At 47.8% G+C, this 16,626-nt stretch overlaps 1 protein-coding gene across 6 annotated transcripts in view; it reads left to right on the forward strand.

Moving 5' to 3' along the window:
• The first annotated feature begins 1,806 nt into the window (after nt 1-1,806).
• Nucleotides 1,807-16,626, forward strand: part of LOC308687809 (acyl-CoA dehydrogenase family member 11) — a 51,670-nt gene continuing 36,850 nt past the window's right edge. Inside the window, exons 1-6 of one of the 6 annotated variants that reach the window (XM_081360614.1) lie at nt 1,809-1,952; nt 2,766-3,230; nt 7,347-7,446; nt 8,169-8,280; nt 8,441-8,583; nt 16,479-16,626. The exon at nt 16,479-16,626 is cut by the window's right edge and continues 2 nt beyond it. In XM_081360614.1, the coding sequence (XP_081216740.1) occupies nt 2,773-3,230; nt 7,347-7,446; nt 8,169-8,280; nt 8,441-8,583; nt 16,479-16,626 (961 nt within the window). In that variant the 5' untranslated portion in view covers nt 1,809-1,952; nt 2,766-2,772. Of the gene's footprint in view, nt 3,231-7,346; nt 7,447-8,168; nt 8,281-8,440; nt 8,584-16,478 lie in introns of all 6 variants that reach the window. The other 5 variants (XM_081360616.1, XM_081360615.1, XM_081360617.1 and 2 more) reach the window with 5 other exon arrangements.

Here is a 16,626-nt window from a genome sequence, read left to right on the forward strand (position 1 = left end):
AGCCTAGCTTAGCACAAAGACTGGAGGTAAATGGCTCCAGCTAGCACACTGCTCCCAATCAGTGACAAAATAACACCAACATTTTCCTATTTACATGTTGTGATGTGTATAGTCACAGTGTGTACGAATAACAAGGTCTCATGAGACACAGCCATCTTCTAGCCGTACACACACTGGGAACTATATTCTCAGAAGGCGAAGCACTGCTACTTCTGCGGAGTGATTTACTCCAGCTCTGAGGAACTCTCTGCTCCTCACCACGGGCGTCTCAGGCGCTGCGAGCAGATCCCTCCGCCCGAGTAGCAGTGCTTCGCCTTCTTCTGCGAGCACGGAGCTGAGAAGGGTGTGTGTGGACTCATCTAACTCTGGGGGATACGGGGAATAAGCGAAGGGTTTGTGTGGACTCATCTAACTCTGGGGGATACGGGGAATAAGCGAAGGGTGTGTGTGGACTCATCTAACTCTGGGGGATACGGGGAATAAGATAGAGTCCCAAAGAGTCGGCGTGTTCCTTTAACTCGCTCACTCCTCACACTCACAACAACCCAGAAAACCTCATGAAACACACAAACCTCATGGAGCGACTCACACTAAACGCAGTCCTGCGCGGCGGGGCTAACGTCTGTGTCAGTGTTTTACGTCTGTAATCTGTTTCTTACGTGTTTTCATGGACTCATCAGAAACACAATGACCTCAGGACCTGAAGAGACTTCAGAGCAGATTTATTACCTCCATTTTTTTTTTTTTTTTCAACATCAACCTCCATTTTTACATTTTTTTATCAAGTATATGCTGAAATGCTATTTTTATGGTGATATGATATGCTTCTGTGCGCAGGGATCGTGGGATCTCATTATCTACTGGCTTTGGTTCTGGTATATCTAGCATGTGCTCGCTTTACGCTGCATGAGTCTGCATTAAACGCATTGTGACGTTTCACCGCCTGCGACTCCTTTCTTTACCTACGGATAAATAATCCCCGGATCCTCTGTGTCATGATTCAGGAAGACCGGCTGGAGATCGAATCAGGCCGCTGTTAGAAGACCTTTAGTGTCAAAGTTATTCTGCAAATAGCTGTAAATAATAATGTATGGCAGCTTGTTTATGCCACAGAATTATAAATAAATAACTTAATTCCCTTCTCAGAATTCTGCATTTACATCGCGGAATTCTGTTTTTTCCACCAGTGATTACAGTTTTTTAAGAGGTGATTGAGACTTTTCTTCTCACAATTCCTAGCTTTTATCTCTCAATTCTGACTTCTTACAGCTCAGAATTAAAAATAAAAGTCTGAATTGTGAGATACCAAGCAGAATTACATTTTTTGTTTATTTTATTTTACTCCGTGGTGAAAACGGGCTGAATTTCTGGATCTATGATTCCTGCAATCTTAAAAATAAAGCATCTTTGTTGGCGTATGAAGAACCTTGAGGTTCATTAAACTATTCAAATAAAACGAGGCTTTAGGAACCTGCCGCTTCATGTTTAGTGTCTGAATCTGAATCGAGATTAATCTCTTTTCATTTACAATATGACTGCACTCAATCAGTAAGCAGGACTATTCCTCTGCTTTAATCTACTACTTGTGTTTATTTCAGTTACGTTAAAACAGTCAGTGTTATATTTATGTTTACCCTTCTGAAATAAGTTCATCCAGACCTCTTGAAGAGCTCTGGACTGAACGGACTCTTCGCTTAACTTCTCCCTCAGTGACATTAAACAGATAAAGAGCAAAAACTGTCGAGTCTGTGGTGTGTTTGTGTCGACTGAGCCCGCAGTAGATCAACAGCGCATGCGCCGTCACTCGCGTCTAAAAGAATCGACTCCTTCAGTGAATCGCCGTGGATTCAGTCGCTGGTCTCCGTTTGAAAGAATCAACTCCTTAAATGACTTGAGTCAGTCCAGTCTTCAGTTTGTTTGTCCCGTTTGGAAACTCGGAACGCGAACGGTCGGTGAGCTGCTCAAATCTGCCAGAAGTAACAGAGAAACAGAGCTTAAATCTGCTTAAACACGGCTCAAATACAGCGCTGATGTCTCCGAGTGTGTTTGGTGCTTGAGAGTTGCCTGTTGTCAGCGCTTTTTGTGTGTGTTTTTGCTGTGTTTTTAAAGTGATTTTTCTGTATAATAAGAGCAGGATGACAAGTGACGGATGAACGTTCAGAGAAAGAGAAATTAAACAGCGGAAGGCTTCATGTTAGTGGGTGAAAGTTCACAGCTTTACTTGCGCAATCAAATGATTCAATGAGTCGAACGAGCAAACAGTTTTAGAGGAACGATTCAAATGTTTATAGTATATAGTAAATATATATTAGATGACTAACAATAAATGTGTTTTTAATAAATACATATTACAAATTAAAATAAACAAAACAATTTAATAACATATTTAACAGTTTGCAAAATAAAAACTTAATGTAACTTCACAGATGCTAAATGCTTTCCAAATAATACTTTAAACTGGTATAGTATACAATTTAAATTAGTATAAATAGTTTATACCGTGTAAAATATATAGCTGCCTTTTAAGCTTTAGGATGATCATATTTGGGGATCCATGGCCTACAACCCCTGATGTTGATGATAAGATGACCTTTGACCTGTAGGAGGAGCTGGTTGCTTTAGTAATATGTGCTTGACCATTTCCTGAGAATGTTTATGTAGTTTGTGCTCAGACAGTGTGTGTGTGTGTGTGTGTGTGTGTGTGTGTGTGTGTGTGTGTGTGTGTGTGTGTGTGTGTGTGTGTGTGTGTGTGTGTGTTTCTGCAGCCTCAGCATGGCAGTGCGTGTGTGTTGCCGTGGTAACCGCGTGGCTCTGCACATGCTCAGTAGGAGCGTGTCCCGCAGCAGTGTGTCGGTCGAGACCCTCAGTGAGCTGGACTCACACACACACACTGCGTTTTCCCGCTCTGCCATCGGGACGTTCTTCCAGGAGCGGCCCCTGCTCACCAACCCGTTTACCCAGGATGCACTGCTGCGAGCATACCTGCAGCGCCACCTGCCTGTGCGGGGGGTGCAGGAGGAGCTGACGCGCTTCGGGGAGCGAGTGGTGTGTGAGGTGGAGGCTCTGGGCCGCCAGTGCGAGCTCAACCCGCCGGCCCTGCAGCGCTACGACCCCTGGGGCCGCCGCCTCGACCGCATCCGCACCTGCGACGCCTGGGCACACCTGAGGCGCATCTCCGCGCACGAGGGCCTGGTGGCCGCCGCCTACGAGCGCACCTACGGGGAGTGGAGGTCAGAGGTCACTGCGGCACTGCCCACGTTCACATGCACTACTTCTGTTTCAGTCGGACTGATGAATCTGAACGTTACGCTAAACATGCGATCGGGTCGATGTGCGCGTTTATGTGTCACAAGCTTCAAGGACCGTCGTCCTGCTCCACTCCACACACGCAGAAGAGGAGGATTATAGGAGGACGAGTAACTCGTTTATACCACACTTTATTCAGCCGAAGAACAGCTCGTTCAGCGCGTCACACGCCATTACGTTAATTCCTACGTCATTACGCTATTTCTGCGTCATTACGCTATTTCTGCGTCATTACGCTATTTCTACGTCATTACGCTATTTCTGCGTCATCATTACGCTATTTCTCCGTCATTACGCTATTTCTACATCATTACGCTATTTCTACGTCATTACGCTATTTCTACGTCATTACACTATTTCTGCGTCATTACGCTATTTCTACGTCATTACGCTATTTCTGCGTCATTACGCTATTTCTACGTCATTACGCTATTTCTACATCATTACGCTATTTCTACATCATAACGCTATTTCTACATCATTACGCTATTTCTGCGTCATTACGCTATTTCTACATCATTACGCTATTTTTACGCCATTACGCTATTTCTACGTCATTACGCTATTTCTACGTCATTACGCTATTTTTTACGCCATTACGCTATTTCTACGCCATTACGCTATTTCTAGGTAATTACACTATTTTTACGTCATTACGCTATTTCTATGTCATTACGCCATTTCTACGTCATTACGCTATTTTTACGCCATTACGCTATTTTTACGCCATTACGCTATTTCTACGTCATTACGCTATTTCTACGTCATTACGCTATTTCTACGTCATTACGCTATTTCTACGTCATTACGCTATTTTTACGCCATTACGCTATTTCTACATCATTACGCTATTTCTACGTCATTACGCTATTTCTACGTCATTACGCTATTTTTACGCCATTACGCTATTTCTACGTCATTACGCTATTTCTACGTCATTACGCTATTTTTACGCCATTACGCTATTTCTACGCCATTACGCTATTTCTGCGTCATTACGCTATTTCTACGTCATTACGCTATTTTTACGCCATTACGCTATTTCTACGTCATTACGCTATTTCTACGTCATTACGCTATTTTTACGCCATTACGCTATTTCTACGTCATTACGCTATTTCTACGTCATTACGCTATTTCTACGTCATTACGCTATTTTTACGCCATTACGCTATTTCTACGCCATTACGCTATTTCTAGGTAATTACACTATTTTTACGTCATTACGCTATTTCTACGTCATTACGCTATTTCTACGTCATTACGCTATTTTTACGCCATTACGCTATTTCTACGTCATTACGCTATTTCTGCGTCATTACGCTATTTTTACGCCATTACGCTATTTTTACGCCATTACGCTATTTCTACGTCATTACGCTATTTCTACGTCATTACGCTATTTCTACGTCATTACGCTATTTCTACGTCATTACGCTATTTTTACGCCATTACGCTATTTCTACATCATTACGCTATTTCTACGTCATTACGCTATTTCTACGTCATTACGCTATTTTTACGCCATTACGCTATTTCTACGTCATTACGCTATTTCTACGTCATTACGCTATTTTTACGCCATTACGCTATTTCTACGCCATTACGCTATTTCTGCGTCATTACGCTATTTCTACGTCATTACGCTATTTTTACGCCATTACGCTATTTCTACGTCATTACGCTATTTCTACGTCATTACGCTATTTTTACGCCATTACGCTATTTCTACGCCATTACGCTATTTCTAGGTAATTACACTATTTTTACGTCATTACGCTATTTCTACGTCATTACGCTATTTCTACGTCATTACGCTATTTCTACGTCATTACGCTATTTCTACGTCATTACGCTATTTTTACGCCATTACGCTATTTCTACGCCATTACGCTATTTCTAGGTAATTACACTATTTTTACGTCATTACGCTATTTCTACGTCATTACGCTATTTCTACGTCATTACGCTATTTCTGCGTCATTACGCTATTTTTACGCCATTACGCTATTTTTACGCCATTACGCTATTTCTACGTCATTACGCTATTTCTACGTCATTACGCTATTTCTACGTCATTAGGCTATTTCTACGTCATTACGCTATTTTTACGCCATTACGCTATTTCTACATCATTACGCTATTTCTACGTCATTACGCTATTTCTACGTCATTACGCTATTTTTACGCCATTACGCTATTTCTACGTCATTACGCTATTTCTACGTCATTACGCTATTTTTACGCCATTACGCTATTTCTACGCCATTACGCTATTTCTGCGTCATTACGCTATTTCTACGTCATTACGCTATTTTTACGCCATTACGCTATTTCTACGTCATTACGCTATTTCTACGTCATTACGCTATTTTTACGCCATTACGCTATTTCTACGCCATTACGCTATTTCTAGGTAATTACACTATTTTTACGTCATTACGCTATTTCTACGTCATTACGCTATTTCTACGTCATTACGCTATTTCTACGTCATTACGCTATTTTTACGCCATTACGCTATTTCTACGCCATTACGCTATTTCTAGGTAATTACACTATTTTTACGTCATTACGCTATTTCTACGTCATTACGCTATTTCTACGTCATTACGCTATTTCTACGTCATTACGCTATTTTTACGCCATTACGCTATTTCTACGTCATTACGCTATTTCTACGTCATTACGCTATTTCTACGTCATTACGCTATTTTTACGCCATTACGCTATTTCTACGTCATTACGCTATTTCTGCGTCATTACGCTATTTTTACGCCATTACGCTATTTCTACGCCATTACGCTATTTCTTGGTAATTACACTATTTTTACGTCATTACGCTATTTCTACGTCATTACGCTATTTCTACGTCATTACGCTATTTTTACGCCATTACGCTATTTCTACGTCATTACGCTATTTCTGCGTCATTACGCTATTTTTACGCCATTACGCTATTTCTACGCCATTACGCTATTTCTTGGTAATTACACTATTTTTACGTCATTACGCTATTTCTACGTCATTACGCTATTTCTACGTCATTACGCTATTTCTGCGTCATTACGCTATTTTTACGCCATTACGCTATTTCTACGCCATTACGCTATTTCTTGGTAATTACACTATTTCTACGTCATTACGCTATTTCTACGTCATTACGCTATTTCTACGTCATTACGCTATTTTTACGCCATTACGCTATTTCTACGCCATTACGCTATTTCTTGTTAATTACACTATTTTTACGTCATTACGCTATTTCTACTCCATTACGCTATTTCTACGTTATTACGCTATTTTTACGTCATTACGCTATTTTTACGCCATTACGCTATTTCTACGTCATTACGCTATTTCTACGTCATTACGCTATTTTTACGCCATTACGCTATTTCTACGCCATTACGCTATTTCTAGGTAATTACACTATTTCTTGGTAATTACACTATTTTTACGTCATTACGCTATTTCTACTCCATTACGCTATTTCTACGTTATTACGCTCTTTCTAGGTCATTACGCTATTTCTACATCATTACGCTATTTCTACGTCATTACGTTATTTCTACGTCATTGCGCTATTTCTACATCACGCTATTTTTAAGTCATTACGCTATTTCTACGTCATTACGTTATTATGCTATTTCTACATCATTACGCTATTTCTACTTCATTACGCTATTTCTACATCATTGCACATGCGCAGTCCTTAAAGTTTCGTTTTTCATTTGTTCACGTTCTCTTGATCGGATTAGAAAAGGAATAAACCACTCCTTTAAATCCGATCGAAATTTAATTCAGATTGAGCTCAGTCGGATCGATTTGGCGTTTACATGAAGGCTTTTCAGTCCGCTTGAGCTGTCAATCCCATTACTAACGGAGTATTTGGTTGCATATAAACGTAGCCACTGAGTATTCCTCACATCTCACTGGCAGTTTCACTAGTGTGTGTGTGTGTGTGTGTGTGTGTGTGTGTGTGTGTGTGTGTGTGTGTGTGTGTGTGTGTGTGTGCGCGTGTGTGTGTGTGTGTGCAGTCGTGTGTTTCAGATGAGTAAGATGTACCTGTTTGCTCCGTCGGCTGGACTCTACACCTGCCCACTGGCCATGACGGACGGAGCTGCTAAAGTCATCGAGGTAAAGCACTCCATACTGTATATACTATATAATGTGCACAGTATGGACAAGAATATGGAGACATTATTTGAAATGTTTAATTTTTTTCACATTTATGCATGCATTGGTTATGATACCGGGCCCTAAGCTCTGCTTGTGGGGTATGTAGCCGGGGTTAGGCTGGTGTGTACTATCTAGGGCAGGGAATGATGACCCCGGATCTAGCTCTGTGGAGTCATTGACGGCACTCAATCCTTCAGCATGGCGGCGTGGGTATTTGTTCACAAAATGCCCTAGGATGCAGTGCAAGTTCCCATTAGAAAGGGAACGTCTCTGTTACCAAATGTAAGCTTGGTTCCATGAGAAGGGGAATGAGACACTGCTTCAGGTTTGCTTGCCCACGTCTCCTTCAGACCAAGTAAGCTGTAGACGTCTTCTACCGGCCCTGTTATACTCTGGTTGCACCGGTAGTGCCGTCATAGGCTGTCGCCGGGCAGTGTTATTAAGGCGTTTACTTACTTACTGCTATTTAGGTTTAATTTATTTTTATTCAGCTCAAGTTTTAAGAACTGTTGAACGGAGACATAAACTAATGAACATGGAGACACTGGTGTTCTCAGCACCGTCAAAATAAAAGTCCTGCTTCTGATGGATCAGCCATGTCTTTGAGATGAGCTTCACCGAAGAGTGTGTGTGTTTGTGTGTGTGTGCGCGAGCACGTGTGTGTGTCTGCGTGTGTGTAGACTTTAGGTATGCCGGCCAGAAAAGCGTTTGAGCGTCTGACCACACGTGATGACAAGAGATTCTGGACTTCAGGACAGTGGATGACTGAGAGGAGAGGAGGATCTGACGTCTGTGAGATAAACACACACTCACTCACACACACACACACACACACACACACACACCCTCTCACACACACAAATACGCATGCGTCCTCACACACAGACACACTCACACATGTTTGTGATACAGTCACTCATCAGTCTCTGATGTGATGCTGTTGTTGTCACAGCGAGCGGTACGGAGACGGTTGCCAAGCGACAGCAGGATGGATGGTTCAAGCTGTATGGCTTTAAATGGTTCACGTCGGCGACAGATGCTGATATGACGCTCACGCTGGCCCGGGTCACAGATGAACACGGGCGCACTACACCGGTACCGACACACACACACACATGTGACTGATATAGAGTTCAGGTCATTGTAGGTTTGTGTTTGGGCTAAAACGATGTCAACAGCATCTGTACGTCAAAAACCTTCATAAAAGAGACACAGATGAATGTTTAAGTACAGAACGCTGCTTTATACTTTTATAGCTTTATAGTATTTATGTTATAATAACTGTTTATCATGACTATATTGCTTATAAAAATTAAGAATGTTGATGCTCTTGTACTAATATATATATATCTACACTATATTGCCAAAAGTATTGGGACACCCCTCCAAATCATTGAATTCAGGTGTTCCAATCACCTAAATGGGCACAGTTGTATAAACTCAAACATTAGCCATACAGACGCTTCTACACACATCTGTGAAAGAATGTGTCGCTCTCAGGAGCTCAGTGAACTCAAACATGGGACCATGATCGGTTGGCACCTGTGCAATGAGTCCATTCGTGAAATTTCCTCACTACTAAATATTCCATGGTCAACTGTTAGTGGTTTTATAACAAAGTGGAAGCAATTGGGCAAAAATCACAACAGGGTAAGGCGTGGGATGCAGTGGAGTAAAGTATTGGATGCAGTGGGATGCAGTGGAGTAAAGCGTGGGGTGCAGTGGAGTAAAGCGTGGGGTGCAGTGGAGTAAAGCGTGGGGTGCAGTGGAGTAAAGCGAGGGGTGCAGTGGAGTAAAGCGTGGGGTGCAGTGGAGTAAAGCGTGGGATTCAGTGGAGTAAACCGTGGGATTCAGTGGAGTAAAGCGAGGGATACAGTGGAGTAAAGCGTGGGATGCAGTGGAGTAAAGCGTGGAATGCAGTGGAGTAAAGCGTGGGATGCAGTGGAGTAAAGCGTGGGATGCAGTGGTGTAAAGCGTGGGATGCAGTTGTGTAAAGCGTGGGATACAGTGGAGTAAAGCGTGGGATGCAGTGGAGTAAAGCGTGGAATGCAGTGGAGTAAAGCGTGGGATGCAGTGGAGTAAAGCGTGGGGTGCAGTGGAGTAAAGCGTGGAATGCAGTGGAGTAAAGCGTGGGATGCAGTGGAGTAAAGCGAGGGATACAGTGGAGTAAAGCGTGGGATGCAGTGGAGTAAAGCGTGGAATGCAGTGGAGTAAAGCGTGGGGTGCAGTGGAGTAAAGCGTGGGGTGCAGTGGAGTAAAGCGAGGGATACAGTGGAGTAAAGCGTGGGATGCAGTGGAGTAAAGCGTGGAATGCAGTGGAGTAAAGCGTGGGATGCAGTGGAGTAAAGCGAGGGGTGCAGTGGAGTAAAGCGTGGGGTGCAGTGGAGTAAAGCGTGGGGTGCAGTGGAGTAAAGCGTGGGATTCAGTGGAGTAAAGCGTGGGATTCAGTGGAGTAAAGCGAGGGATACAGTGGAGTAAAGTGTGGGATGCAGTGGAGTAAAGCGAGGGATACAGTGGAGTAAAGCGTGGGATGCAGTGGAGTAAAGCGTGGAATGCAGTGGAGTAAAGCGTGGGATGCAGTGGAGTAAAGCGTGGGATGCAGTGGTGTAAAGCGTGGGATGCAGTGGTGTAAAGCGTGGGATACAGTGGAGTAAAGCGTGGGATGCAGTGGAGTAAAGCGTGGAATGCAGTGGAGTAAAGCGTGGGATGCAGTGGAGTAAAGCGAGGGATACAGTGGAGTAAAGCGTGGGATGCAGTGGAGTAAAGCGTGGAATGCAGTGGAGTAAAGCGTGGGGTGCAGTGGAGTAAAGCGAGGGGTGCAGTGGAGTAAAGCGTGGGATGCAGTGGAGTAAAGCGTGGAATGCAGTGGAGTAAAGCGTGGGATGCAGTGGAGTAAAGCGTGGGATGCAGTGGTGTAAAGCGTGGGATGCAGTGGTGTAAAGCGTGGGATGCAGTGGAGTAAAGCGTGGGATGCAGTGGAGTAAAGCGTGGGATGCAGTGGTGTAAAGCGTTGGGTGCAGTGGAGTAAAGCGTGGGGTGCAGTGGTGTAAAGCGTGGGATGCAGTGGAGTAAAGCGTGGGATGCAGTGGTGTAAAGCGTGGGATGCAGTGGAGTAAAGCGTGGGGTGCAGTGGAGTAAAGCGTGGGATGCAGTGGTGTAAAGCGTGGGGTGCAGTGGAGTAAAGCGTGGGATGCAGTGGAGTAAAGCGTGGGATGCAGTGGTGTAAAGCGTGGGATTCAGTGGAGTAAAGCGTGGGGTGCAGTGGTGTAAAGCGTGGGGTGCAGTGGTGTAAAGCGTGGGGTGCAGTGGTGTAAAGCGTGGGGTGCAGTGGAGTAAAGCGTGGGGTGCAGTGGTGTATAGCGTGGGATGCAGTGGAGTAAAGCGTGGAATGCAGTGGAGTAAAGCGTGGGATGCAGTGGTGTAAAGCGTGGGATGCAGTGGAGTAAAGCGTGGGATGCAGTGGAGTAAAGCGTGGGATGCAGTGGTGTAAAGCGTGGGGTGCAGTGGAGTAAAGCGTGGGATGCAGTGGAGTAAAGCGTGGGGTGCAGTGGAGTAAAGCGTGGGATGCAGTGGTGTAAAGCGTGGGATTCAGTGGAGTAAAGCGTGGGGTGCAGTGGTGTAAAGCGTGGGGTGCAGTGGTGTAAAGCGTGGGGTGCAGTGGTGTAAAGCGTGGGGTGCAGTGGAGTAAAGCGTGGGGTGCAGTGGTGTAAAGCGTGGGATGCAGTGGAGTAAAGCGTGGGATGCAGTGGAGTAAAGCGTGGGATGCAGTGGTGTAAAGCGTGGGATGCAGTGGAGTAAAGCGTGGGGTGCAGTGGTGTAAAGCGTGGGGTGCAGTGGAGTAAAGCGTGGGGTGCAGTGGTGTAAAGCGTGGGGTGCAGTGGTGTAAAGCGTGGGGTGCAGTGGTGTAAAGCGTGGGATGCAGTGGAGTAAAGCGTGGAATGCAGTGGAGTAAAGCGTGGGATGCAGTGGTGTAAAGCGTGGGATGCAGTGGAGTAAAGCGTGGGATGCAGTGGAGTAAAGCGTGGGATGCAGTGGAGTAAAGCGTGGGATTCAGTGGAGTAAAGCGTGGGGTGCAGTGGTGTAAAGCGTGGGGTGCAGTGGAGTAAAGCGTGGGATTCAGTGGAGTAAAGCGAGGGATGCAGTGGAGTAAAGCGTGGGGTGCAGTGGAGTAAAGCGAGGGGTGCAGTGGAGTAAAGCGTGGGGTGCAGTGGTGTAAAGCGTGGGATGCAGTGGAGTAAAGCGTGGGGTGCAGTGATGTAAAGCGTGGGGTGCAGTGGTGTAAAGCGTGGGATGCAGTGGAGTAAAGCGTGGGATGCAGTGGAGTAAAGCGTGGGATGCAGTGGAGTAAAGCGTGGGATTCAGTGGAGTAAAGCGAGGGATGCAGTGGAGTAAAGCGTGGGATTCAGTGGAGTAAAGCGAGGGATGCAGTGGAGTAAAGCGAGGGGTGCAGTGGAGTAAAGCGTGAGATGCAGTGGAGTAAAGCGTGAGATGCAGTGGAGTAAAGCGTGGGATTCAGTGGAGTAAAGTATTGGATGCAGTGGGATGCAGTGGAGTAAAGCGTGGGATTCAGTGGAGTAAAGCGTGGGATTCAGTGGAGTAAAGCGAGGGATACAGTGGAGTAAAGCGTGGGATGCAGTGGAGTAAAGCGTGGGATGCAGTGGAGTAAAGCGTGGGATTCAGTGGAGTAAAGCGAGGGATGCAGTGGAGTAAAGCGTGGGATTCAGTGGAGTAAAGCGAGGGATGCAGTGGAGTAAAGCGTGGGATGCAGTGGAGTAAAGCGATGGATGCAGTGGAGTAAAGCGTGGGATGCAGTGGTGTAAAGCGTGGGATGCAGTGGAGTAAAGCGAGGGATACAGTGGAGTAAAGCGAGGGATACAGTGGAGTAAAGCGAGGGATATAGTGGAGTAAAGTATTGGATGCAGTGGGATGCAGTGGAGTAAAGCGTGGGATTCAGTGGAGTAAAGAGTGGGATTCAGTGGAGTAAAGCGAGGGATACAGTGGAGTAAAGCGTGGGATGCAGTGGAGTAAAGTGTGGGATGCAGTGGAGTAAAGCGAGGGATACAGTGGAGTAAAGTGGGGTGCAGTGGAGTAAAGCGTGGGGTGCAGTGGAGTAAAGAGTGGGGTGCAGTGGAGTAAAGCGTGGGGTGCAGTGGTGTAAAGCGTGGGGTGCAGTGGAGTAAAGCGTGGGGTGCAGTGGAGTAAAGCGTGGGGTGCAGTGGAGTAAAGCGTGGGGTGTAGTGGAGTAAAGAGTGGGGTGCAGTGGTGTAAAGCGTGGGATGCAGTGGAGTAAAGCGAGGGGTGCAGTGGAGTAAAGCGTGGGATGCAGTGGAGTGAAGCGTGGGGTGCAGTGGAGTAAAGAGTGGGGTGCAGTGGAGTAAAGCGTGGGATGCAGTGGTGTAAAGCGTGGGGTGCAGTGGAGTAAAACGTGGGGTGCAGTGGAGTAAAGCGTGGGGTGCAGTGGAGTAAAGCGTGGGGTGCAGTGGAGTAAAGAGTGGGGTGCAGTGGTGTAAAGCGTGGGATGCAGTGGTGTAAAGCGTGGGATGCAGTGGTGTAAAGCGTGGGGTGCAGTGGAGTAAAGCGTGGGGTGCAGTGGAGTAAAGCGTGGGGTGCAGTGGAGTAAAGAGTGGGGTGCAGTGGAGTAAAGAGTGGGGTGCAGTGGAGTAAAGCGAGGGGTGCAGTGGAGTAAAGCGAGGGGTGCAGTGGAGTGAAGCGTGGGGTGCAGTGGAGTAAAGAGTGGGGTGCAGTGGAGTAAAGCGTGGGATGCAGTGGAGTAAAGCGTGGGATGCAGTGGAGTAAAGCGTGGGATGCAGTGGAGTAAAGCGTGGGATGCAGTGGTGTAAAGCGTGGGGTGCAGTGGTGTAAAGCGTGAGATGCAGTGGAGTAAAGCGTGGGGTGCAGTGGTGTAAAGCGAGGGATGCAGTGGTGTAAAGCGTGGGATGCAGTGGAGTAAAGCGTGGGGTGCAGTGGAGTAAAGAGTGGGGTGCAGTGGTGTAAAGCGTGGGATGCAGTGGAGTAAAGAGTGGGGTGCAGTGGAGTAAAGAGTGGGGTGCAGTGGAGTAAAGCGTGGGGTGCAGTGGAGTAAAGCGTGGGGTGCAGTGGAGTAAAGCGTGGGGTGCAGTGGAGTAAAGAGTGGGGTGCAGTGGAGTAAAGCGAGGGGTGCAGTGGTGTAAAGCGTGGGGTGCAGTGGTGTAAAGCGTGGGGTGCAGTGGAGTAAAGCGAGGGGTGCAGTGGAGTAAAGCGAGGGGTGCAGTGGAGTGAAGCGTGGGGTGCAGTGGAGTAAAGCGTGGGGTGCAGTGGAGTAAAGCGTGGGGTGCAGTGGTGTAAAGCGAGGGGTGCAGTGGAGTAAAGCGTGGGATGCAGTGGAGTGAAGCGAGGGGTGCAGTGGAGTAAAGCGTGGGGTGCAGTGGAGTAAAGCGTGGGGTGCAGTGGAGTAAAGCGTGGGATGCAGTGGAGTGAAGCGTGGGGTGCAGTGGAGTGAAGAGTGGTGTAAAGCGTGGGGTGCAGTGGTGTAAAGCGTGGGGTGCAGTGGAGTAAAGCGTGGGATGCAGTGGAGTAAAGCGTGGGGTGCAGTGGTGTAAAGCGTGGGGTGCAGTGGAGTAAAGCGTGGGGTGCAGTGGTGTAAAGCGTGGGGTGCAGTGGAGTAAAGCGTGGGGTGCAGTGGAGTAAAGCGTGGGATGCAGTGGAGTAAAGCGTGGGATGCAGTGGAGTAAAGCGTGGGATGCAGTGGTGTAAGTGTAAAGCGTGGGATGCAGTGGAGTAAAGCGTGGGGTGCAGTGGTGTAAAGCGTGGGGTGCAGTGGTGTAAAGCGTGGGATGCAGTGGTGTAAAGCGTGGGATGCAGTGGAGTAAAGCGTGGGGTGCAGTGGTGTAAAGCGTGGGTTGCAGTGGAGTAAAGCGTGGGGTGCAGTGGTGTAAAGCGTGGGGTGCAGTGGTGTAAAGCGTGGGATGCAGTGGAGTAAAGCGTGGGGTGCAGTGGTGTAAAGCGTGGGGTGCAGTGGAGTAAAGCGTGGGATGCAGTGGTGTAAAGCGTTGGGTGCAGTGGAGTAAAGCGTGGGGTGCAGTGGTGTAAAGCGTGGGATGCAGTGGTGTAAAGCGTGGGATGCAGTGGAGTAAAGCGTGGGGTGCAGTGGAGTAAAGCGTGGGGTGCAGTGGTGTAAAGCGTGGGGTGCAGTGGTGTAAAGCGTGGGGTGCAGTGGTGTAAAGCGTGGGGTGCAGTGGAGTAAAGCGTGGGATGCAGTGGAGTAAAGCGTGGGATGCAGTGGAGTAAAGCGTGGGGTGCAGTGGAGTAAAGCGTGGGGTGCAGTGGTGTAAAGCGTGGGATGCAGTGGTGTAAAGCGTGGGGTGCAGTGGTGTAAAGCGTGGGATGCAGTGGAGTAAAGCGTGGGGTGCAGTGGTGTAAAGCGTGGGGTGCAGTGGTGTAAAGCGTGGGGTGCAGTGGTGTAAAGCGTGGGATGCAGTGGTGTAAAGCGTGGGATGCAGTGGAGTAAAGCGTGGGGTGCAGTGGAGTAAAGCGTGGGGTGCAGTGGTGTAAAGCGTGGGGTGCAGTGGTGTAAAGCGTGGGGTGCAGTGGTGTAAAGCGTGGGGTGCAGTGGTGTAAAGCGTGGGGTGCAGTGGAGTAAAGCGTGGGATGCAGTGGTGTAAAGCGTGGGATGCAGTGGAGTAAAGCGAGGGGTGCAGTGGAGTAAAGCGTGGGATGCAGTGGTGTAAAGCGTTGGGTGCAGTGGAGTAAAGCGTGGGGTGCAGTGGTGTAAAGCGTGGGATGCAGTGGTGTAAAGCGTGGGATGCAGTGGAGTAAAGCGTGGGATGCAGTGGTGTAAAGCGTGGGGTGCAGTGGTGTAAAGCGTGGGATGCAGTGGAGTAAAGCGTGGGATGCAGTGGTGTAAAGCGTGGGATGCAGTGGAGTAAAGCGAGGGGTGCAGTGGAGTAAAGCGTGGGATGCAGTGGTGTAAAGCGTTGGGTGCAGTGGAGTAAAGCGTGGGGTGCAGTGGTGTAAAGCGTGGGATGCAGTGGTGTAAAGCGTGGGATGCAGTGGAGTAAAGCGTGGGATGCAGTGGTGTAAAGCGTGGGATGCAGTGGTGTAAAGCGTGGGATGCAGTGGAGTAAAGCGTGGGATGCAGTGGTGTAAAGCGTGGGGTGCAGTGGAGTAAAGCGTGGGGTGCAGTGGAGTAAAGCGTGGGGTGCAGTGGTGTAAAGCGTGGGATGCAGTGGTGTAAAGCGTTGGGTGCAGTGGAGTAAAGCGTGGGGTGCAGTGGTGTAAAGCGTGGGATGCAGTGGTGTAAAGCGTTGGGTGCAGTGGTGTAAAGCGTGGGATGCAGTGGTGTAAAGCGTGGGGCGCAGTGGTGTAAAGCGTTGGGTGCAGTGGAGTAAAGCGTGGGGTGCAGTGGAGTAAAGCGAGGGATGCAGTGGAGTAAAGCGAGGGATGCAGTGGTGTAAAGCGAGGGATGCAGTGGAGTAAAGCGAGGGATGCAGTGGAGTAAAGCGTGGGATGCAGTGGAGTAAAGCGAGGGATGCAGTGGTGTAAAGCGTTGGGTGCAGTGGAGTAAAGCGTGGGGTGCAGTGGTGTAAAGCGTGGGATGCAGTGGTGTAAAGCGTTGGGTGCAGTGGAGTAAAGCGTGGGGTGCAGTGGTGTAAAGCGTGGGGTGCAGTGGAGTAAAGCGTGGGATGTTTTCTGGAGTGACGAATCACGCTTCTCTGTGTGACAATCCGATGGACGAGTCGGGGTTTGGCCGTTGCCAGGAGAACGGTACTTGCCTGACGGCATTGTGCCGAGAGTAAAGTTTTGTGGAGGGGGGGTGGTGTGGGGTTGTTTATCAGGGGTTGGGCCAGTTCCAGTGAAAGGAACTCTAAAAGCTTCAGCAGACCAAGACATTTTGGACAATTTCATGCTCCCAACTTTGTGGGAAAACTATGGGGATGTTACTGTTCCAACATGACTGACTCTCTCTCTCTGTGTGTGTATGTGTGTGTGTGTGTGTGTGTGTGTGTGTGTAGGGCAGCCGGGGTCTGTCTCTGTTCCTGGCGGAGGTCTGGGAATCTGACGGCTCATCTAACGGGATTGAGGTTCAGAGGCTGAAGGATAAGCTGGGAACCCGGCAGGTGCCGACAGCGGAGCTGCTTCTGGACGGCATGAATGCACGGC

This window comes from Scardinius erythrophthalmus (genome assembly GCF_964197995.2).
Source record: "Scardinius erythrophthalmus genome assembly, chromosome: 3".
In the NCBI taxonomy this organism is placed as follows: domain Eukaryota; kingdom Metazoa; phylum Chordata; class Actinopteri; order Cypriniformes; family Leuciscidae; genus Scardinius; species Scardinius erythrophthalmus.